Genomic DNA, 25577 nt, shown 5'->3' with positions numbered 1-25577 from the left:
CACGGTTTCAATAAAATTATATGCACATAGATTGTTTTTATTTGTATTGTATAAGCAAGACCCTTTTCTTAAAAAAAACAAACCTCTCTTTACAAATGGCATTAATGAACAATTCACTTTAATACTCCTCTGTCTTAAATATATTATATACAGTAACTGTCTGAACATCTTGTACAAGTTACCCTCTTTTTAAAAATAATTCTGTCACTTCTCTCACATTTGGAATGAAATCCTTCTCTTTACATTAGCAATGCTATCAGGAAATTGTAATTTTTCTTCCTTCCCTATGTTCCGTTTACAGATTACTACCATAAACTGGTTCTGAGAGAAGCATTCGGCTTTAATGAACCCTCAAAGTCATATTACAAACTACAAATAGCCCTGAGAGCCAGCCGCACTATCTCTCCTGTCTGTCACATGTTCAGAGGTTCTGGATCTGCAAAGAAAGTCATTTATCATCAACTGGTTAAAGCTTGGCTTTAAGGACAGAGAGGAGGTGAATCTTGTTCAGATATGAGGATTATTTCAGCAATGTTATATTTTTATTACATTGCGAGCATGTAAGACGTGTTAAATTACACTAGAAAGGAAGATTGCTTCTCACCTCCTATCTGCATATGTGTATGTATGTATGTATGTATGTATGTATGTGTATATATATAGATATATACACACATGACACACACACACAGTATATCATACTGGATCAGACCAAGGTCCATGAAGCGCACATTCTCTCTGCGTCAGTGGCAAAACCAAGTCACAAGTACCTGGCAGATACCATCAAGTAGATCTAATTCCTCTTACCCCAGGGACAGCAATATTTTTCTTTAGTTTACCTGGCTAATGATGTGTTATGCACTATTCCTCCAGGGACTTGTCCAAACCTCTTTTAAACCGCTATACTAGTCACCTTGATCATGTCCTCTAGCAACAGATTCCACAGCCTGATAGTCCGCTGAGTGAAAAAATACTTTGTAAGATTTGTTTTGAATCTGCTGGTTGTTAATTTCATGGAATGTCTCCTTGTTTGAGTGTTATTTGAAAGGGTAAACAACCATCCTTTGTTCACCCATTTCACCCCACTCATGATTTTATAAACTTCTATCATGTCCCCCTCTCAACTGCCTTTTTTCCAAGTTGAAGAGCGTAGCCTTTCATCATAGGAGAGATGTTCTGCCCCTTTTATCATTTTTGTCCCCCTCCTCTGCACCTCACTCATCATCCTCTTTTCCAGATCCCTGTGGTACTCCACTAACAACCTTTCTACATTTGGAAAACTGACCAATTAGTCCTACCCTCTGTTTCCGGCCCTTTAACCAGATACCAGTTCACGACAGAACACCGCCTCCTATCCAATGACTTTGTAATTTCCCGAGGGGGTCACTCATGGGGGACCTAGTCAAATGCTTTCTGAAAATCCAAATGCACTATGTCACCCAGCTGACCTATATCCACATGTTTATTTTCACCTTCAAAAGCTTCTAAAAGATAGGTAACACAAGACTTACCCTTGCTAAAACCATGCTGACTCTTCCCCATTAAGCCATGTCTATCTATATGACCAGTGATTTTATTTTTAAGAGTTTTTTCTAACATTTTACCTGGCACCAACACCATGCTCACTGATCTATAGTTTCCCAGATCACTCCTGGAGCCTTTTGTAAAATTAATTAATTAATTTTAAAATGTTTTTAAAAATCGGCATCATATTGGCCACCTTCCAGGTTTCAAGAATCATGGCAGTTTAAAATGATAGGTTACAGATTACCAGTAACAGGTTAGCAACTTCATATTTTGGTTCTTTTAGAACTCTAGGGTGGATACCATCCAGTCCCAGTAATTTGATACTCTTTAGTTTGTCAGTATGATCTATTACATCCTACATTGTCATAGACATTTATCTTAGTTGCTCAGAATCTCCACCATTAAAGAATGTTTCAAGTCTGGGGATGTTCCCAAAATCCCTCTATGTAAAGACGAAGGCAAATAATTCAGTTTTTCTGTTATTTCGCTATCCTCCCTGACTACCCCTTTTGCGACCGACTGACTCATTCGCAGGCTTTTTGCTTCAAATGTGCTTGAAAAAGGTTATTATTAGTTTTTGCCCCATTGGCAAGTTTTTCCTCAGAGTCTCTCTTGGCCTGTCTATTGTTTTTCATCTAACTTGTCAGTGCTTATGCTCTTGTCTATTTACATCATTTGGGTCTGCTTTCCATTTTCCTTTTGCCATTAACTGCCTCCTTTACCTCACCATTAAACCACGCTGGCAGCCATTTGGTTTTCCTTTGACCTTTTTTAATGCATGGAATACATTTTATCTGGGTTTCCAGAATGGTATTTTTAAACAATGTCCATGCCTCATGCAAATATTTGAACTCCTGCAGCTGTTCATTTTAGCTTTTTCCTAATTAATTTCCTCATTCTATTATAGTCTCCCTTTTTAAAACTAAAAGCTTCTGTAGTAAATTTATTTAACATGCTTCCTCTACTGATTATGTCAAATTTGATTGCATTATGATTGTTATTGCTTACTGGCCCTACCACAGTACCCCCACACCACAGATTATTTCCTGCAGGATTTTTTTTTTAATTATTTATTTATTACAATTTTACATGAATACAATCAAGTGTATATTCTTGAAAGAAATAGAAATTTAACAACGACAATTATTAAAAAGAAAAAAAAACTCAGTAGATATCTTATTGTACACTCCAGTATTTAAATATATAATGTCGTTGTAATCATAGTCCTCAAATGGGGGTATCCATAACTCTCTGGAAGGCTACTTATTCAGAAAAATTTTAAAGCAAATACTAGCATTAGGAATTGTAATATTGTTTACAAAAAACATCTCAACTTAATGAGGTGATGTAGTATCAAGCCTATCTTCTACATTAACAGAAGAAATTCTGTCAGAAATAAATTTAGAAAGTTGAGTTGGGTGAAAAAATATGTACTTAACATCACGGTACTTAATAAGGCATTTATATGGAAACTTTAACATAAATGAAGCTCCCATTTTTAACAATTTAGGTCTCATAATCAAAAACTGTTCCTTCTTTTTTGGGTATCTTTGGCCACATCCGGAAATATTTGGACTTTCAGCTGAAGAAATAATTCTTTACGATTTCTAAAGTACATTTTCAGTACCCAGTCTCTATCTGAATCAAGTAAAAAAGAAACAATTAAAGTTGCAGGTGTCTGGGTTTCGGTTGCGCCGGGCTCCCCGCTGGAAGCGATGCACTCGGATCTCGATGCTCCAATCTCGGCGCTATTTGCGTCGGGGTCGGTGTTAGAAGTTTTGGCCTCGGCATTTGACTTTTAGGTTTATCAGTCGTAGGCCTTAGCGGACCAGGTCCCTGGTCTCCGCTTTTATCCGCATGTCGATTCGACCCCCGGTCTTTTGCCAATACTTTTTCATGGGCCTGTCTTCCCATTGTACCTTCAGGTTTGGAGACTTTGGGGTCCCACAATGAGGCCCTCTTCGTGGATGGGGCCTGATGTTTTGTTGGTCCCAGCGAAGAGTGCATCTCTGAAGGAGGGGTATGGGAGACTCCCGCACTCCTCTGAAGATCTCTCATCTTGTGAGTCCGCTGCCTCTGGGCCCTCAGTGACATGCGAGCACAATATTCGCAGTCACCCTGATTGTGGTCAGGTCTGAGGCAGCGGGAACAGCGATCATGCCCATCCGTGATGGACATGATCTTTCCACTCGGTCAGGGCTTAAAACCCGACAGTCTGCTCTGTTTTTTGGACATTCTCAGTAAAAAATCAAAAATACACTGAGGAGAAAAAAGCTCCACGTGCGATCCCGTGCGCGGAAAAAAACAGACTGAGGAGAATCTGTTACTTTCCTGCGCGGGAACACACACGCAGCCGCAGAGACCAAAAAACTCTAACCTCTGCTTAGTAAAGCTCCGCCTCCCAGGCCCTGAGTCACAGTTCCCATGACAGCATGGCTAATTCAGCCCTGCTATCAATGGGAAAAACTGTTTTACTTTTGCAGCATGTATGATTTGTTTTATGTCTGCATATCATTAGGTTGGAAATGAATCCCCCCTCCCAAAAGCATTATAGAGAAAGAAAAACCCTACTGTTCCCAACTACTATGTTAACTCCATTTGATTGTAAGATAATTGCATATGTTGGATGATAATTGCCGATTTGTAAACCGTTATGATGGCTCTACCGAATAACGGTATATAAAACCCTACAAATAAATAAATAAATAAATAAATCAAGAGCTGAGAGTCATAGGCTAATCAGAAGATGAAAGTTGCCTGGCAGTATTGAGGTGGGAGGTGAAGTGTCCAGTACTGTTTTTATTTTCCATGCCTCAAAGTTTAATTTCCTTTTGTACTGCAGACTATAAGGAGGCCGCATGCTTACATACAGGTCGATACAGTAAAAATCGCAGGAGAGTGGGCGCCCACTCTCCCGGTGCGCGCACAGGCCACTCTCCTGTGCACGCGATTCAGAAAAAAAAAATTATTCAAATTAGGGCCTGCGGGACACTAGAGCGTCCCTAGCGCCTCTTTTTTGACAGGAACGGCGGCTGTCAGCGAGTTTGACAGACGACGCTCAATTTTGCCGGCGTCGGTTCTCAAACCCGCTGACAGCCACGGGTTCGGAAACCAGACGCCGGCAAAATTGAGCATCCGGTTTTCAACTCGCGAGCCACGGGCCGATTTTAAATATTTTATTTATTTATTTATTTTTGTACTATATCGGCCTGATAGTTAATTTGGCCAAGACAGGACACCAGTCCTTTGCATCATCCACCCTTTTAAAACACTTTGCAGAAGTAAGTCTGGGATGGGTCAAAGGCTGAGTAAAAAAAAAAACCCTGCAAGACTTCAGATAATTCTGAGCCCAGGAATGTAAAGAAAGAAAATCTGTGAATCAACAGCCATCACTTGGAATTTCAATAAATCTCAATGCACAATAATGCTGTTCTCTAAGATCCCATTCAGATTAATTTTAAAATGTTCACTGAAGGGTCTGGAACCTAAAAGGTAAATTTTTAAAGAAACGTGTGGGCGTCCATGTGCATGCACTTCCCGGCGTGGGCACATGGACGTGCCAATTTTATAACATGCGTGCGTTAACGCGCACTTTATAAAATCGGCTACCCGCATCCACATGCGCCCCCGATTTTATATCGGCGCATGCATGTACGTGTGAGAGCCGACTCGCGTGCACAAGGGCGGGTCATTTTATAAAATGCGTGCAGTGAATTGGGCCTTTCCCCAGTTCCCTCCCTGTCCGCTAGCGGACTGGGAGGGAACTTCCTACACCCCCTACCTACCTTTTCCCCTCTCCTCCTGGACCTCTAAATCCCCTCTAATAGGTTTTTTTTTTCTTTTTCTATGCTTACCTGCTCTCCGGAGCAGTAGTAAGTAGCAACTGGCGCGACCTGCCCTTTTTTAGCGAACCAGTCTTCCGCTCGTACCGGGAGATACGCACATGGCCACGGGCATTTGAAAATGCCCGCGGCGCATGCACGGCCCGGCCACGTGTCTTTCTCCCGGGATTGGCATGCATCGGCTTTTTAAAAAATCGGCCCATAGGTCTGTAACACATAATTTCTATCTGCTGCATCTTAAGTGTAAATGAACATTGTGAGACTGGTTGCACTTTGTTTTCCAACTTGGATGGCCAGTTTTTAGGCACAAGCCCAATGGTAAGCAGCTCCAGTCCTGGAGTACCACAGACAGGTCTGGTTTTCAGGCCAGCCACAATGAATATGCATGAGATATATTTGCATACACTGCCTTCATTCTATGCAAATATGTTCCATGCATATTCATTGTGGCTGGCCTGAAAACCAGACCTGTCTGTGGTACTCCAGGACTGGAGCTGCTTACCATTGGGCTTGTGCCTAAAAACTGGCCATCCAAGTTGGAAAACAAAGTGCAACCGGTCTCACAATGTTCATTTACACTTAAGATGTTATTTGTTGTTAGTATTTATTCAATTTTCTCCAAGTTCATTTTCCTGTTCCATGTAAGACTCGCATGTTAAGTCACTCCAATGTTATATGTAAACCAAAATGATTAGCAACATTGTTGCTAGAATTTCGGTATATAAAAAATGTTAAATAAATAAATAAATAAATAAATAAATTTCCCCAAGTCCACCTTATGGATTTTTCCTGCAGGAACTTGTCCAAACCTTTATTAAACCCAGCTGCATTAACAGCTTATACCACATCCTCTGGCAACAAATTCAAGAGAGTTTAATTATATGTTAAGTAAAAAAAAAAAAAATGTTTTTCCTATTTGTCTTAAATGTATTACTGTAGTAAATGCATTGCATGTCCTCTAGTTTTTGTACTTTTTGAAAGAGTAAACAACCAGTTTGTTTACCCGTTCCACTCCACTAATTATTTTATAGACCTCAATCATATCTTCCCCTCAGTCATCTCTTCTCCAAACTCAAGAGCCCCTAACCTCTTTAGCCTTTCCTCATAAGAGAATCACTCCATCCCCTTTATCATTTTGGTTGCCATTCTCTGTACCTTTTCTAATTCCTCTATATCTATTTTGAGATACAGTGACTAGAACTGCCTACATTACGGTACTCAAGATGAGGTCACACCATGAAGCGAAACAGAGGCATTATGGTATTCTCTGTTTTATTCTCCATTCCTTTCCTAATAATTTCTAGCATTTCATTTGCTTTCTTGACCACCGCCACACACTGCGCAGAGGATTTCAACATATTATCAACAATGACACCTAGATCCTTTTCCTGGGTGGTGACTCTCAATGTGGAATCTTGCATTGTGTAGCTATAATTTGGGTTGCTCTTCCCATTTTGCATTTGTCCACATTAAATGTTATCTGCCATTTGGACGTCCAGTCTTCCAGTCTCACAAGGTCTTCTTCAGATTACCCACAATCCTCTTGTAGTTTAACAACTGAATAATTTTGTATCATCAGCAGATTTGATCACCTCACTCACTGTTCCCATCTCTAGGTCATTTATAAATATATTAAAAAGCAGCGGTCCTAGTACAGATCCTTGGGGCATTCCACTATTCACATTTCTCCATTGAGAAGACTGACCACTTATTTATTTAAAATCAGTTCTCTTCCGCATTCTCACAAAATAGATCTCAGTGGTTTATAATAACATGGCTACATATATAATTAAAAACAAAAGAGAATTAACATAAATCATATGCAAAAAAAAGAAAATCAATAAAAACATAATTAAAACAATAAAAACAGAACTAAAACAATATCATACCAGCTGCCCAAACTTCCTGCACCCACCATTTCATAGCTTAAATAAGAATGTAAGGAGATCACGTGATGTGGTGAGCCGGGAAGAGGTTTTCTCCCTGAGCTCCGGGTGTCCGCTCCCACAATCGCGCATCATCTGCTCTAAATAGCAACAGGACTTAACCAAATTCCTTGAGGGACGAGAGCATATGTCCATCGTCCGATATATGCAGAAATCGCCTTCGGCTATGGCTGCAAAGGGCACTAAAAAAGATAAAGAAAAACTGCGAAGCGCTGATCCCAAAATGGCGGCGGGGCCCGAGCCGACAGAGGACAGCACACATACCAACATAACGCTGGCTGATATCAAAGAGACAGTTAAAGCTGCTCTCGACGAAAAATTTGGAGAAAAAATAGCCGGGATAGAGGAACGACTAACAGAGGTGTGTTCGGCTCTCACTGAACTTACCCCCCGATTGGAGCTGGTAGAAGGCCGTCTGTCGACATTAGAAGATGATTGCTTAGCGACTCCTACGACCCTCACGGCGCATGACGCGAAAATCAAGGCCCTTGAACAAAAATTGGACGACCTTGAGAATAGGGATCGCAGGGCTAATTTGCGGTTTTTGGGATTCCCCGAAAGTATAGCAGAAAGTGAGCTGTGCACACTTCTTGAAAAATGGCTGCCGGAGGAGTTTGGACTGACGGCACTGCAAGACAGCCTCGTGGTTGAACGGGCCCACCGCCTTGGACCACGGAGGGATGTTGCTGCCCGCCCACGCATAGTGATAGCTAAGCTCTTAAACTACCGCCACAAGCAAGATATTTGGCAAGCATACCGTGCAAAAAAGGAAGTAGCTTACAACGGAGCAAAAATTAGAGTTTTTCAAGACTACTCCCTCCGGGTTTCTGAACAGAGGAAAGCATTTTCCACGATTTGCACGGAGCTCTACAATCGCCAGGTACGATTCTCCTTACTTTATCCGGCGAAATTAAAAATATGGAGTGCCGATAAAACCTACATTTTTGACACCCCGGATGGGGCTAAGAAGCACCTCCAGCAGCCCTGAGGGCCTACAGAGACGACTGCTGGCACGGCTATATGTTGATTGAATCCAGTTCTAACCCACGGTTCTTTGCATAACCAAATGCTGATTGATACCCCAGAGAGGAGAATCCAGAGAGATGGGTCTAAGCCGCTTTCTTAAATTAAGAACATGACCTACACACAGGACTACGCATATGAATCCTCTGATGACTTCAGACAGGGAAATAGAGCCCAGACTTTTCTGATCGTTTGCTTTATTATGCGGAACTTTTATGTTGTTGTACCAGAAACCAGCCTGGGAGGTTCCAGGAACAGAATACTTTGACAGTTGGATCCTACATCTGAGTATTAACTTAATTTCCTCTCTAGATCCTGACCGTTGTTTCAGGCTTCCAGGACTGTAGAGGCAATATGGAGGGTAGTTATTTTAAAAGTCAGCGTGAAAGTTTTACCTCCTTGTGATGGAGACTCTCCTAACTGTTATGTTTTCTATGATTCTCCTCTCCTCTCTGCTTAGACAGTAACTTTTCATTGAGGAGTGTTGATGCATATGTTATGGTTATGGTATTACTGTATTTAAAATGGTGGGAGTGGGACACCCGGTCACATGCACACGTGATCTTCTTACCACCGTACCGGTGGTTTTGGTTGATGATTGTGGTTGGGAAAGGGGGTTGGGTAGGGAGGGGGGTCTGGGGGAGGGGGGGGGGGGCCTGCCGAGGTAATAGATATTTACTTAATCTATTACTCCGAGTTAACAAATTTTTTCAGAAGGGAGGTGGAGAGGCTAGGCTGGGAGTCTCTCTGCTCTTCGATTGGCATTGCTACCAGGGACTTGGGTCCCTGATGTTCCGACTTACTCTGGACAATGGATAAACTATTATCATGGAACGTGAATGGTATGGGATCGCCCATCAAACGAAAGAAAATTCTTAATCATTTAAAACATCTGCAGACAGACATAGCTTGTCTCCAGGAAACGCATCTCTCGGCCCTAGAGAGTGCAAAATTGCGTAGAGACTGGGTGGGGAGCTGTATCTTCTCAGCGGCGCAGGGGAAGAAAGGAGGAGTAGCGGTGTTAATCCATAAAAACCTCAACTTTAAGGTAAACAATCACATCATTGACTCAGAGAGCCGTTATGTTTTGATAACGGGACTATGGAACGACACTTTGGTTACCATATGTAACGTTTATGCCCCTAATGAGTATAGACATGGTTTTTTTGAACATCTGGAACGGTTGTTGCTCACTCACATGCAAGGCACTGTAGTACTCATGGGAGACTTTAATTGTGTTCACGATGCTAGCATTGATCGCAGCCCACCAGTATTAAAAACACCACCCAAACAGTTAAAAGGCATTGCATACCTTTGTTCCCGGTTAGGTCTGGTAGACATATGGAGGGTGCTGCACCCAACAGAGAAAGATTATACACATGTATCCCGGGCACATGCCTCACTATCACGTATCGATTATATCCTGGTTTCTCACAGCAGTTTTAACCGCATTGGTTCGGCCACCATAGGAACGCAGGTCATATCCGACCACTCCCCAGTCACAATGCAGATCCATACTGCCCATAGCAAGGATGGGCCTCGGATGTGGCGTTTCCCAACCCATCTGAAACAGCACACTAAATTTCAAACATTCTTGCAGGCTAAATGGGATGAGTTTCTTCTACATAACCAACAACACACTGATAACCCCCACCTTTTGTGGGAAACCTCTAAAGCTGTGCTTCGCGGGAAAATAATTTCCTACACACACTCCCTGCGTAAACGATTAAATGCCAAAATACTGTTATTGGAACAGCAACTCCGTCTTCACAAAACTTCCATGATTTCCACTCCCGGCCATCCGAACAAGGAGTACTACAACACGTTGAACCAACTAAATACTTTATTGCATTCTAGAGCGCAGCAGCAATTGGATAGAGGGGACCAAAAACTATTCCAATTTGGTAACAAGGCTGGACGGTTACTAGCTAATTTAGTGCGGACTGAGCGTCCAAAAACGTTCATTTCCCAAATGAAAGATGCTAAAGGCAAATTAGTTACAAAAAAGGATGATGTCTGTGACGTATTCAGAGACTTTTATACTCAATTATATGCTGCTGAGCAACATGAAAATAGATCGGCGGAAAAGGAGTTTTTTCAAGACCTTTCCCTCCCTCGTCTTTCTTCTTCACAATTAGAATTTCTAAACCGACCTATCCAACCTATTGAAGTTTCCAATGCAATAGCAGCCGTTCAATCAGGGAAATCTCCCGGGCCGGATGGCCTTTCCTATGACTTTTATAAAATACTGCGTAAGCAACTAACAGATACATTAACCTCCTTCTACCGAGATGGCCTGCATAGGGATCTCTTTCCGCCTCACTTCAATCTTGCCCATATTATCATATTACCTAAACCGGGGAAAGATCCTCTGCTACCGGGATCTTATCGTCCAATATCTCTTTTAAACTGCGACCTTAAACTACTGGCTAAAGTTCTAGCGGACCGTCTCAACATATTGTTACCTCTCGTCATCTCCCATCACCAAGTGGGCTTTGTAAAAGGACGCACGGGAAACACTAATATGCTCAAACTTATAACGGCTATGAAGATGTGTCGGACCACCTGCACCCCTGCACTGGCCATTGGATTTGATTCTGAAAAGGCCTTTGACCGTGTCTCTTGGAAGTACATGTTTTTTGCCCTACGTGCGATGGGATTTGAAGGGGCCTTTTTGAAGTACATCGCGCTCTTGTATAGCTCTCCGGTCTCGAGGTTGTAGCTAATGGCTTTGTATCAAAAGACGTGCCCATCTGTAGAGGAGTACGTCAAGGATGTCCGCTTTCCCCCCTTCTATACATACTGGCCATAGATCCTCTTCTACGAAAGATAGCGGCGAACCCTCTGATTATGGGCTATGGAGGACCTGAACATCCATTTAAGGTCGCGGCCTTTGCGGATGACATCCTGATCTTTATTCTAAATCCGGAAATATCTTTACCAGAAGTGTTGCGGCTACAGGAAGTGTTTGGCACCTTTGCCGGACTAAAAATCAATCACGAAAAGTCAGAAGTCGTCGATGTAATAGGCACAGTCCGCTCAGCTTGGCCGGGCCCCTTCCCCCTTCGTTGGGTTGAGGCTGCACTTAAATATTTGGGGATTCGGATCCCAATCAACATCGATGAACTATACAGCGTTAATATAAAACCCCTCCTTGCACAAACCTCGGCAACACTCGAAAGATGGCAAGCTCTGCCGCTATCCCTCAAAGGCAGGATTCAGCTTTTTAAAATGATAATCTTACCAAAATGGCTGTATGTCCTCCAGATGATTCCCCTTTGGATAACTAAATTAGATATGACTTGCATCAATAAGGCACTGCGCACCTTCCTCTGGAGAGCGAAAAAACCTCGCATATCAATGACAAACTTATACAGACCAGTTGAGAAGGGTGGGTTGGGATGTCCGAATCTTTTTTGGTACAACTTGGCTTGCAATCTTCGGTTGGTTAGGGATATGTTATTCTCCACCTCAACATACGTCCCCTGCCACATGCTAACTGCTTGGTACAACATTACAGGACTAAATCCTTACTTACAACTCGATCCCAACCACTTATCCAAAGATCTCAAGCTGAGTCTTCTGTTGCAAACCTGTCGTAAGGTGTGGAGTCATCTACTTAAGCTTCTTGAATTGCCTTCTCGTCTGACGGCCTTCCTCACCATAGTTCACAACCCAGAATTTGGACCGGGGGTTCAGGCCTCCCATTTTCAAGGTTGGCATCGGCAGGGGTTGCGTTTTATTTACCAACTTTTTGATGATACCTCTTCACAACTCAGTTCCTTTCCCGACCTGCAGAGTCGCTTTGGATTGTCAGCTGACAACTACTTTGCTTTTCTTCAAATTCAGCATTATATCAGCAGACGACGGGATCTCTTTTCGTTTACACCATCTTTTCGTAAACTTAGAGAGCTCTTCCCAGAGTGCCCCACCCAGAAAATGAACATTACATGGTATTACTCGGTTCTTACACAGCTGGGCACAGATGCTCCAATCCAACAACTCTATTGCAAATGGACACACTGGCCGACATTCACTCTACTATTTGAAGACTTCCAACAGCTTTTCGGAATGACCAGGCATATAAGTGACAATGTGTTATTACAAGAAACGCATTATAAATTTCTTTGGCAGTTTTTTATTTCTCCATCGAAAGCCAATAAGATTCATTTGACCGATGTGGCTCTATGTCCCAAGTGTCGGACACACGAAGGCACTTATGTTCATAGCTTTTGGGAATGTCCATGCATTCTTGTTTTTTGGACTGAACTGGCCCATCTATGTTCACAGATCCTGGGCCAAACATTGCCAGTAGATCCCAACCTTTGGCTTTTCGGTTCTCCTGCAGCGTTGAATTGGGATCCCCCACTTCCTTCCATGTACTACTTACACAGAGCAGGCTTACTAGGGAAAAAAATGATTTTATTACACTGGCTCTCCGATAAACCACCTTCGGTGGACGCCTGGTTTTCTAGAATGATTCACTTGTGCAGCCTTGAATATGCTACAGCCCAGAACACCTCCTTCAAGAAGTTCAAGGTCATCACGGATATTTGGGAACCCTTGTATATCTACTTAAACCCTACCATTCACGCTGGACCATAATACTGGACGAATGCGAAGTTGCATTTACTTACTTATTGGTTCTTGCTATCTTTTAGTTTACTATCCTCGGCAGGCTGGGGGGGGGGGGAGGGGAGAATTGGGGGAATGAGGGTTCAGGGAGGGAGGTGGGATGGGGGATTTCATATTATATAGTACTGGTTACAGAAACCACTTACTTCTTCCAGTTGTCAACATTGTCAGGATGTTTTCCAGCTAGACCTACTTTGTATTATTCTAGGCAGACTCTGTTGTAATGGTTAAGCATTGCCTATATTGTTGTTTTGTGACCACCTCTGGTTATTTCCACCATGTTTGAATGTTTGTTAAAATCTTAATAAACATATATGAAAAAAAAAAAATAAGAATGTAAAAAGCCTGGATGAATGAGTTCTTTATGGGTGCCCCATCAAACTTGCTTTGGAATAGCCATGTCTTTAGGTCTTTTTTGAAGTATTTTGTAGTAGTAAGAGTCCTTAAATGTTCAGGCATTTTGTTCCAAAGGATGAGACAAGCAACTGACAATGCTTGGTCCCGCACCTCACCTAGATGAGTGTATTGAATGGGAAGGTCTTCTAACAGGCCTTTGTCCCGAGAACAAAGATTTTGTAAAGGTGTATAAATTCTTAGCGCTGCACCAAGCCAGGAAACCTTCGTTTTCATTATCAATTTGTGAAATTACATCACAATTTTATAATCCAATTTGGCAGTAACTTGAGAGCCAATGTAGGGCTTCCAAGACAGAAGTAATATGGTCAAACTTTCTCTGTCCAGTCAACAGACGAGCAGCAGAGTTCTCTAAGAGTTGCAAAAGTCGTACTGCTGAGTTTGGGAGACCCAACAGTAAGGAATTGAAATAATCTAGTCCTGAAAATAATAAAGCTTGCCAAACTGATCCAAAATCATCAGGTTCCAATAAGGGCTTTAAATGTTTCAATAAACAAATTTTAAAATAACCTGCATGAATCAAATTTTTTACATGTGGAGCCACAAATAAATGAGTATCAATAAGCTACTTAATTGTGGAAGAAATCTGGATGGAATGACCATTAGCATTAATAGACAGGTTATCAGGGGATCTCTGGTTTTAGATCACATGACGATTTCAGATTTAACAGCATTAAAACCATTTAACACTACACTCTGTTTTCTAAATGTTAACATTTTTCAATCCACAAGAGAATGCTGCCTCCTATCCCATGACTTTTTAATTTTTTTAGAGTCTCTCATGAGGCATGATGTCATACGCTTTCTGAAAATCCAGATACACTATATCAACTGGCTTACCTTTATCCACATATTTATTCATGCCTTCAAAAGAATGTAGCAGATTGGTGAGACAAGACTTTCCATGGCTAAATCCATAATGGCTGTATCCCATTATTCAGGCAGGTTATTTTAAAATTATGATAGAAACAGTGTGATATTCTCCTTAATCCTCCATTTCTTTTTAAATAATACTTAACATTCTATTTGCTTTTTCGACCACTGCTGCACATTGAGCTGAGGATTTCAAAGTATTGTCCATAAGGACTCCAGAGTCCTTTTTCAGGATGGTGATTCCTAATATGTAACCCAGCATTGTGTTCCTGCAGTTGAGATTTTTTTTTTTTTCCTATGTGCATCACTTTGCACTTAGATGCTCAGTCTCCTGGTCCTGCAAGGTCCTTTTGAAATTCCTCATAGCTACTGCTCTTTTAACAACTTTGGATAATTTTGTGTCATCTGCAAATCTAATCACCTCACTTTTATGGATCGTTTCTGAGTACGGTGCGTTTATTCATTCACAACAGGACATTGTCTCTCATCCCATGACTCTGTAATTTCCCAAGCAGTCTCTCATGTGGCATGTTTTTTTCAAATGCCTTCTGAAAATCCAGGTACACTGTATCAACCGGCTCACTCTTACCCACATAGTTATGCCATCAAAGAATGCTAAGAGATTGGTGAGGCAACTTGCCCAAGGTCACAAGGAGCAACAGCCCTGGTTTCCTGGGTCATAGCCCGCTGCTCTAACCACTAGGCTTAGCCCGGGGGAGAGCTGGCAGAAGACAAAACTCTTACCTAACCGAGCAGTGAAAGTAAATAGTGATAGCAAGTTTTAATGATTTTATTTACAGGTGGTTTGAAAGGTCTTTGACATTTCCAATCTTCTCTTCCTCACCCCCGCCCCCCCCCCCCCCCCCACCACCAACAGCTGTTCATTGACTTGTTTTACTTTTCACTTATTCACAATCAGCCACATAGCCTTGTAAAGACCTCTCCTGGACTTCAGAGATTGCAGGCTAGCGTTTGGACTGTCGGGCAGCCGTAGTTCCTTTTCATTTTTCTCTTTCTAGTCCTATTTTATCTTGCAGCAGTAGGCTCTGGGTGGGCTACTTAGCACAGCTCTGTGGGATAAGCACTTTATACCTGAATAAGTAGAACAGAACGGTACTGGGCATTTCTGTGCTTAGCCATGGTTGGATTACTCTTTTCATACACCTTGCCAGAATGGTTGTTTAAATGCTAATAAAAGGTAAATGTTAAAAATAAAATCTAAGATTTCTTTTTTTTTTTTTTTTGGTTTGGAAGGAGTTTTTTTCTTTCACATAGTCAGTCAGGGACAGCAGCAACTTAGAGGTCCAGCCCGGAAAATAAAGGAATTACAACACAATGGAAAGATAATTCAGATCTATAGATCAGGCTTTCAGTATCTTGCCCTAATGCTTGATCTTTCTATTAATCCATTTATATAATTATCATCCCAGCAAATTACTTGCACACACATCCGCCATCTCTGTCATCAAATAAAACAGCTGGATTAGAGAGTGTATAGGTGGCAGAAAACAAGCAGAATTCTAATACACGGGCACACATTCTCTTCGCATGCCACCGCCAGAGTCGAACAATAATCTTCTCTGTAATGCTGTCAAAGATGATGCCAGTGATACTGTGCAAGGAAGGTAAAGTGGCCTTGGAATCCTGATCTGGCATAACAAAAACTTTGGGCGTTTGTTTCACTGTACCTCTCCCTTCTCTCCTTCCACCCTCCTTTGCCCATCATAGCGTGCTAACCAGGAGCCAGGCGAAGAGCTGGAATGGAAACCTTCTCACGAGTGCAAAAGGATCCCTTGTTTCCTCTGGCCCGTAGGGAGGTCACCTGTAGCTATCCGATTTTCCCCTCTTCCCCAGCCTTGCAAGCTGTCAGATCACTGCCTGCCCAAAGGGAGCAGCACTCCTGCCAAGGCATGGGGCCAGCCCCTTTTCCAAGAGCTGGTCATAGCTGCAAATATTTAACTTTGCAAGCCACAGAATGAACGCAAGCAAATAACCCCTTCTGAATTCACCACGCAAGAAGTCTTGGGAAGGGCCCTGCCCCACCACCTACTGTACTCATGGATGGAATAACTGAGGCCCTAACCGCAACACAATAATGGCAAAATGAAAACCACGTTTTGGATAAGCCACTCCATTGTTGAGGCTCTTGCTATGTATTATTCCTGTCAAAAGGATCAACCAAGAGTGATGTAAAATACTTTGAACTATATAATAAAAACCTTGTTCTGCTTGCCCGGGAGGAGAGCTGGCAGAAGGCCAAACTCTTTGATGATTACCTAACCGAGCAGTGAAAGTAAATAGTGATAGTTTAGGCTGTATAACCAGTAAGTTTTAATGATTTCATTTATAAAATTTATACTCCACTGATCTATAAATCTCAGCCAGGTTGCCTACTCATTCATCGTACATGCAAGTGACCAGCAGGGAGGATAAGAAAACATTAAACTTCAGTGGATCTCGTTTATCAAGCATACATACGTGTACGTTTGGTTCTTAAGCAATGTGTCTTTCATAAGACAGACCAGTCTGAATTTAGTGATTCATTTACGCAGGAATATTTGGACTTCTTCATATTTATACAATGCAAAAATCTTAACAGGAAGCATTTATTATGAAAGAAAGTGACATGAGAGGCCACAGCCCTTCTACAGATTATATCATCCCATCTGTTCCTGCAGATAGACTTCTCATTGCCCACAGTAACCAGGCCACTGTACTGACCCCAGTCTTCATTTCGTCCTGATTGCAAATTACAAAAGGTATTCCACAGCCAAGAGCTAACAACATGCCTGATTCACTAAGCTTTTTTTCCCCATAGACACAGAATGGAAGAAAAGCCTTAGCAAATCACTCTTAGACTGTAAGCCACCTGGGGCAGGAAAATACCTAACAGTACCTGATTGCAGCTCACCTTTAACATGAGTTTGGAAAGGTGAGCAACTATATTCAAATCCATCATCAGAACTCCAGCCCTAGCTGTGGTGTCCTTAACATGTATGTTATGTAATGGATAAACCACACTCCGTTCTTATTCAAGGAACTGCACACCATATTTAAACAATGTTTTCACACATCTCCCTAAAAAGTAAGAGGTCTACATTCAGCAGCATTTAGCTTAGCTGGATAACTTCTGAGTTATCTCAAAAAGGTCAGAGACAGGATGGAGGGGGTCCAGAGAAAGGCGACAAAAATGGTAAAGGATCTCCATCAAATGACTTATGAGGAGAGCTTGAAGGACCTAAATATGTATACCCTGGAGGAGATGAGGTGCAGGGGAGATACAATACAAACCTTCAGATACCTGAAAGGTTTTAATTATGCACAATCGACAAACCTTTTCCATTGGAAAGAAAGCACTAGAACTAAGGGTCACGTAATGAAACTCTGGAGAGGATGACTCAGAACCAACGTCAGGAAATATTTCTTCACGGAGAGAGGGTGGTGGATGCCTGGAATGCTTTTGAAGAGGAGGTGATGAAGACAAAAACGGTGAAGGATTTCAAAGGGACATGAGATAAACACTGTAGATCCCTAAAGGCTAGAGGATGGAAATGAGGAGAAGAGAAGGTCCAAAAAAACAAACCGGAAATTGATCCAATATTGCAGTAGCGACCAAAGGAAAAAGGATCAATAAACACCAGGCGTTCTTTATTGATCACAGAACGTAATAAAAGCCCGACTCTGGCCGAGTTTCGCTCATAGAGCTGCTTCAGGGGCTAGCAAGATAAACATATATGGAAACATGTAAATTCAAATAGAGAACATATACACCATACATACATAATTGAATCATATAAAATAATATAAAATAATATAAATTGAGGAAAAACAGATATAAAAAATTTAAAAAATGACAAACCTAATCACAAAAACATAGTCAAAACGAACAATGTGTTAATCAACCGTGGTCTACAAGGTTTTACTCACATAGATATTAATTATTTATAAAGATTTTGTAGACCACGGTTGATTAACACATTGTTCGTTTTGACTATGTTTTTGTGATTAAGTTTGTCATTTTTTAAATTTTTTATATCTGTTTTTCCTCAATTTATATTATTTTATATTATTTTATATGATTCAATTATGTACATATGGTTATATGTTCTCTATTTGTATTTACATGTTTCCATATATGTTTATCTTGCTAGCCCCTGAAGCAGCTCTAAGAGCGAAACTCGACCTGAGTCGGGCTTTTATTACGTTCTGTGATCAATAAAGAACTCCTGGTGTTAATGAGGAAAAGAGCACATGGGAGTAACTTGCTGGTGTGGTGGTTACTACCCTTAACCAACAAGCTTCATACTGTTGATGCAACTCATTATTGCTTTCTGCTTTAATGGCAGGGGGAAAATAGGAAAAGGGGAATTAGTTTCGGACAGCAGCCAACAAGGACATGAATTTTACAGTCTGGAAAAACAAGTATGGGGTAACTTGCTGATGCAGCTGTTACTACTGTTAACCAATAAGTCTTATACTTGTGATGTAACTCCAACATTACTCTCTGCTTCAACGGCAAGAGATAACGGGGAATTGGACTCAGACAGCAACTAAGAAAGGCCTTGACTTTAACGGTTTTGTAAACTACGTATGGGGTAACTTGTACGGCATGGCAGTTGCCACTCCCCAGTGATACAACACCGGCCGATACAGGGAAACCTGCTCTCCTGGGCACACGATTCAGAAAAACAAAAAATGCAAATGAGGGCTCGCGGTGAAAGGAGGCACTAGGGACACTAGCGCGTCCCTAGCACCTCCTGACAGAAGCGGCGGTGTCAGCGGGTTTGACAGCCGACGCTCAATTTTACCAGCATAATTGAGCGCCTGTCGTCCAACCCACGGGCCGCGGGCAGATTTTTAATTTTTTTTTATTTTTGGGGCCTCCGACTTAATATCGTTATGATATTAAGTCGGAGGGTTTACAGAAAAGCAGTTTTTTCTGCTGTACACTTCTCCAGTGCCGGCTGAAATTAACGCCTGCTTTGGCAGGAGTTAATTTCTGAGAGTAAAATGTGCGGCTTGGCTGCACATTTTACTTTCTGAATTGCGCGGGAATAACCAATAGGCCCATCAACATGCATTTGCATGTTGCGGGCACTATTAGTTTCGGGGGGGGGGGGGGGGGGGGGGGGTTGGCCGCACGTTTTTGACATGCTATTACCCCTTACTGTATAAGGGGTAAAAATAGCGCGTCAAAAACGTGCAGCCAAACGTGGGCTAACAGTCCGCTCCGCCAGAGTGCACTTTACTGTATCGGCCCGATTGTGAGGGAGACCTGTATGGTGTGGCTGGTGCTACCATAAGCTTGTTGGGCAGATTGGATGGACCATTTGGTTCTTTTCTGCCATCATTTCTATGTTTCTATGAGTTATCTAGCTAAAGGCTGACTTTAGAAAATGTAGGGTATTTCGGGATTTCTCAGCAGAGTTAAGTTTGCCATATAAATTATCCAACTAGTTCTGGTCATGCTGTAGAGTAGTCCTAAAGTTAGCTGGATAAACTTATGTGGCTATCTTTAAGGCAGCTGTCTATATTCAGTGGCGCAGCTGCACCACTGAATATCCTGCCAAGTTAGTTGGATAAGTTTATCTAGCTAAGGAAGTCATTTATCAATGTGCTATATGGCATTTTTGCATGAAAAAAAAAAACACCTTTAACACATACAGTTTGTTCACAAATGCTGTTTTATGGAGGGAGACAGACAGACAGACAGACATAATGCCTTCATACTAGGAAGGCATTTATACCTCTATATGAGGCCTATCTAGTCACTTGAGGTGAGGTTTAGGTATTATTGTAGGGGTTAGGGGCCACTTTGACATTCAAAGTGACACGTACGAATGGAACAGTGCTCTCTTGTTAAGATTTGATGACCTTCGGAGTGAGGAAACTCACACAAAGATGAGATTTGTGCAAAGTTCTCTCAACCTAGCTTGATATTACCCAGGTAGAGAGTCCATCAAGCTAGGTTGAGAGAACACTGCACAAATCTCATCTTTGTGTGAGTTTCCTCACTAGGTAGGCCTCATATAGAGGTATAAATACCTACCTAGTATGAGAGTATTATAGCTAGGCTCGTTCTCTCTCTCTTTCTCTCTCTCTGTAGAATGGCCCTGATAGCTAGGCAGCTTAAAATTGTCCCCCCACTGGTTGTACACAGGAAATACAACATTTCTGGCACTTATTGCAAAGTGTGAAAAAGTTATTGCAGTTTGCACTAATACCTATGCAAAGCGCTAAGATAGCGCACTTTGCGATAAACTGCCTATAACCATAAAACATGCCGCTTTTCCTATCACATGCGATATTTAGTGCATTTCGATAAATCCAGGCCTACGTTTGCAATCTGGCCAGTGGCTGAATATTACCCACAACAGCCTGTGGACATTTTAACTTCTTTCATTTAAGCGTCAGCTTTGCGGGTCACAGGCACCACAGCCCTGTGAAAGCTGGGACAGAATCAACTCATCAAAAATGCAGCCGCTATTGGGGGTTCGATAAGTTCCAAGAGACTACCAGCAGTTTGTAATAAATACAATTAGGCTTCCTAGCTTTTGCTTTGAATGCAGTGTAAACTGCTTTCTCTTCATACCTGGCAGCCCATCAAGCACACAAAGTTAAATATTTATAACCACTGTAAAAAAAAAAGAGGCTGTATCCTTTGTGTACTTTGCAAGATTCCAGCTATATGCATGGCAAGCAGCAATACTCATGCTGTATCAGTTAAATATATTATTACTGGTAACCATTATGCTCAAATTCATGTAAACGGTATACTTGGCAATCCTGCAGAATCCCTGGGAGCAGTCATGGCTGTGTTTAGCGAGAGATTCATAAGATTACCTCACAAATACTGGATCTGCTATTATGTCAAGAATGACAGCTGGCTCACTCTGTATGTCCCAGTAGACACCATCTGGCATTACTATGTGCTTTCTAATGAGATCAATTAAATAAAGAATTGGTGGAAATCAAACCCCCTTCTCTCTCTCAGTCCTGCCCCTGCTCAAAACAGTCCATTGTCTTTACTCTCCAAGAAAGCGCAACTGTACAAGGGATAAGAGAGCAGGGGATGGTATCTGATCCAGCAATCTGAATTCCTCACAACCTTGCATATTGCTCTTTAAAGGTGCAAACTATGCAAAAGAGTGATTTTTTTCTTCTGTGTAGTCAGTCTTTTGTGGCTGCCTAATTCCTTTAGTGCCTAGTTGCAAAGCGTGTGTCAGGCCAGATCCTTACCTGTGGTGTGCCTGTGAGAACTGGGCAGGAAAAAGATGTTAATTGTGCAGGCAAATTCCCATTTTTCTAATAAACTGTGGTGACAAAAAAGGATACAGAAGCTAAACATACCGGTTTTAGCACAATGATGCACACACAAACAAAAAGACAGATAATTTCTCTGAAAATGGTGGTGGCTACTCACAAGAAGTCCTACGACTTTTCTCCAGCACATATGATCTCTACGATGCCTTCCCCTCCTCCCGCAGTTTGAAGAAATCTCTAAAATATCATTACTCTCTCTCTCTCTCTCTTAATTAGTTCAGAAGCCAACTGTCACAGGACTAGGAAACAGCTTTCATTGCGACGTCAGTGCCGAGCTGTTCCTTCTGCTCCGGCCTTGAAGCCAAGGCTCAGCCTAAAGTCTAGTCTCATTTTAGAAACCACACAAGCTTAGCCTAATTAATTATCACAGCATCTGTAAACATACAGCCAGGGCCATATTTATGAAAAGTTAACAGAAACAGAGGCAGACCTTTCATAACGCAGACCCGCCCAGTGAATCAGTATAAGACTATTCCTAGTGATTTACTTACTTTAACTTGATTTCTCACTCCACCATTTAACCCCAGGTAGCAATGGCCATTCCCCCTGTCCCTCCGCAACACATACACAAAAGGTCTCTTAATGCTGCCTCTGTGGCTTTTCCCCACCGCCAACAGACCTAAAGAATAAGTGAATGAGTGGCTGAACTCAGGAACAGAACGTGGAGATTACAGACAGACTGCAATACACATCACTGCCACCCAGCCACTGGTGCTGAGGCACTAGCCTGGCTCTTCACACAAACAGAGCCAAGCTCTCAGCTAGAGAATGTGATTAATGTATCTGTGATTAATTTATAAGCTTCTATAACTGTACTTCTCTAAACAGCAGCTCATTTTACATCATATCCAGTGTCCTTCTCTTTCATCCCCCTTATACATGAAGCAATGAATGACTAGAAATTGGAAAACATGCTGCAGGAGGGGTGCACACACTACTGAATTGTATATATAGTTTATTAAAGACCACCTAACTATTAGCTATGTTGCTTTGTACAGGCTATGCCTTTAATCCACTATCAGGGATGAATGCCCCCCCCCCCCCATTAAAAAAAAAAAAGTATCTGAATTTCTGGAAATTCCAGAATGTGCCCTTGTTTGTCACCAGCGCAATGTATTTTTTAATGACCCTTTGAGCAGTCATGCCCAAGGTACCATAAAAAGAGAGAGAAAGGAGGATGAGGGGAAGAGTAGCACAAATGCAGCATTTATGAGAGCCCTGAGTTTGTTCACCATCTATTCTATTCCACTAAAAACATTTTTCTCAGTACAAACTATTACCTAACGTCAAAAAGCTATCTACACAGAGCAGACATAATTTGTTCTTTAAATATCAAGTACAGGTGCAAGCTCACTGGGAACTTTTCATGCACGTCTATGGTAATGAGATGTTCGTAAAAGACTATATTGAGCTAGCTTTAAAAGTAATATCCATTCTTATATTATTTCTATGCATTATAAAGGCCAAATATAAAAACTTTTTTTTTTTTGCGAACATTTCCTTCCATATAGATTTCCAATATTGGTCTTCGGAAATAAACATATTACAATTAAAATACTAAGCTGTGACGCACGATTTACAGTTCTGATATAGAAGATAATTGTAATATTATTCCTGTCAAAGCACGTGCAGAGTGGGGAAGAGGAGGAAAAAAAATACACCTGAAAGACTAAACAAAAGTATTCAAAGCGCCACCTCGTGGCTAATAATGCGAATTTCCTATGAAATGACACCTTATAGAAAAGAACAAAAACTTAAAGGAAGGCTTAAGGGCAGGCAGATTGCGATGCACAGGAGTTCAGCTCTGTCCAACGCCGTGGGAGAAACAATATGAAACCTTTGTTACTATGAAACCATTTACAATTCGGGAGAGTCTCGCTTCAGTACCGACTGGAATCCTACGCAAACCCATAGTCAATAAACCGGAATCAAGTTATTCTTTTCACACCGTGACCGTACACCGCCAGAAAGCAACAAAAAGCCCATCTCATTCGTAGCCACACCTATATTAGACCGGCCGAAGGCTAGCTAAGGATGCAAAAAGCACTGATTTCAACCACAATGCAGAATGTTGTAATGCGAATGTTCAGTATCTTCGAAAATAAAATGTCCCTTGGGCTAAAATTCCCTCAAAACATTTTACTCATTCCTGATCCAGAAGTCCACGTCTTGTGTTTCATTGACCTAGTCCTGAATGAAACACTGTGGCCACTGAGCCCCGTTTTAAGAATGACTCCCTTCTGGTGTAATGGAAATATACAACCTCTGCTTTGTTATTCCAAGGAAAGTTTATTGCAGAAAGGGAAACATACTTTGGCTAGGTTAATTGGTTCATGCAAGCTGCGATAATTACAGTCTACACTCTAGAGGTATTCGGGGTTTCACAAATTTTTATGTATATGGGGGAAAAATGCTTTGTACATCTGGCCCTGTTTCTACTTAAATATTTCCTAGTATTACTAACATAAGGTCACAAGACAGATCGTTTCACTTACTTCTTCCACTGTCAGAGGCATACAGATCCGGTACTCTTTCAACAACATAGTCCTTTTTCCTTGGACAATAAAAAGCGTCTCTGAAATCAGTTTATTTTTTAAAGCGATTTATTCTGAAGAAGGACCAGAGCAGTGCAATTAAGTAATCAATCCTCCAGTTTCTGCTGAATAGTGCGTTATAAAACAACCATCAAGGAGGATTGGCACGCCAAGAGGGGGAAAAAAATGCTCCTTTGACGGATCTTCCTATAGATTTAGATCATGTGAATTTCAACACACACGAGGGGAAAAAAAAAAAAAAAACCACCTCCAAACACACGCACCCACCTCACCCCCCACCCCCCCCGGAAATCTGGCGTGTCTTTCCGATCAATGCAGAGATAATCGCAACTCCCCCCCCCCCCCCCCCCAACGCCAGCGAGATCGAAAGCCAAGTGGAAACATCCGCGGGGGGGTGGGCAACGTGCTAAAAGGACGGTGCTGCAGCCATCAAGACATGCCTTCCGCCGACGGGTTTCAGAGCCGAGCCGCCCGGGCGCCGGGGCCGGCGCAGCACAGCGCGCGAGCCAGCGAGATGCTTTGCCACTTCCAGACAAAGGCTCGGCCGTCTCCTTGCACAGAGGTGAGAAGAGACACAAGCCGCGCTCTCCTGCCCCACGCCGAAGTGAAAAGTCCTCGGGGAAAGCCAATCTATCTGCCCGGGAAACGGGGGGCTCTTTTTCCACCCTCCGATTCTTTGTTTGGTTTTTTTGGTTTTGGTTTTGGTTTTTTTTTTTTTACGACTTAAAACCAATCCCCCTCCCCCGGTGCCGTAGCTGCAGGGAGTCGGAGTTCTTAGTTGTAGCAGTGTGCAGGAGCCTCCGCCGCAGCCAGCAAGCCCGGGTCTGACATCAGCAGCGGGAGGAAGGATGTGAGCCTCGTACCAATCGGAAAATCGCAGACCAAAGAATGTGGAGAATTTAAACAAAACAGCAGGTCTGCTTCCAGCCGCCGGCATCAGACAAGGGGGCTGGGCTTTTTTCTTTTTTTTCTGGTTCATTTCAAGGAATGTAATGTGAAACCCACAAACAGCTTCTCTGACTTCAACAAGTGCAGTATAAACAAACCATCCCAAAATGATTTTTTTTTTCCACTATAATCTCATGCCCCCCTTACCCTCCCAGCCAGAGCAAGGTCTTGCCGAGCAGCCTCCAGCAATAAAGATATTTATCTCTAGGAAAAAAAAAAGAAGTGATTCATCTGCTGATGACACTCTGCCTCCAAGAACAAAGGACTCCTCTCCCACTGGGTCAAAATAGGTTAAGCTAGCAGAGATCACCCAGTGGGCATTAAACAAAGGACTGGCTTTGCGTGAAGCCCTCGCACACACATACATGTGCCCCATGTGAGAGGCACACGGTCAGAGGTTCTTAATCTACAACTACTGGGCAGTGTGCAAAAATCCAGGATAAACATGGTCAGAGAGCATGGCATGCCCCGGAATAAAAAGCCTTTGATTT

At 42.1% G+C, this 25577-nt stretch overlaps 1 protein-coding gene across 4 annotated transcripts in view; it reads right to left on the bottom strand.

The window, feature by feature from the left end:
• The window catches only part of PITPNC1 (phosphatidylinositol transfer protein cytoplasmic 1), a 415353-nt gene extending 390956 nt beyond the window's left edge, over positions 1-24397 (bottom strand). Inside the window, exon 1 of one of the 4 annotated variants that reach the window (XM_029599349.1) lies at positions 24079-24397. In XM_029599349.1, coding sequence (XP_029455209.1) covers positions 24079-24126 — 48 coding nt within the window. In that variant the 5' untranslated portion in view covers positions 24127-24397. Of the gene's footprint in view, positions 1-21683; positions 21809-24078 lie in introns of those variants that run through there. The other 3 variants (XM_029599348.1, XM_029599346.1, XM_029599347.1) reach the window with 3 other exon arrangements.
• Positions 24398-25577: the final 1180 nt, after the last annotated feature.

This window comes from Rhinatrema bivittatum, chromosome 4 (assembly GCF_901001135.1).
Source record: "Rhinatrema bivittatum chromosome 4, aRhiBiv1.1, whole genome shotgun sequence".
In the NCBI taxonomy this organism is placed as follows: domain Eukaryota; kingdom Metazoa; phylum Chordata; class Amphibia; order Gymnophiona; family Rhinatrematidae; genus Rhinatrema; species Rhinatrema bivittatum.
This window is presented reverse-complemented; position numbering and strand designations above follow the sequence as displayed.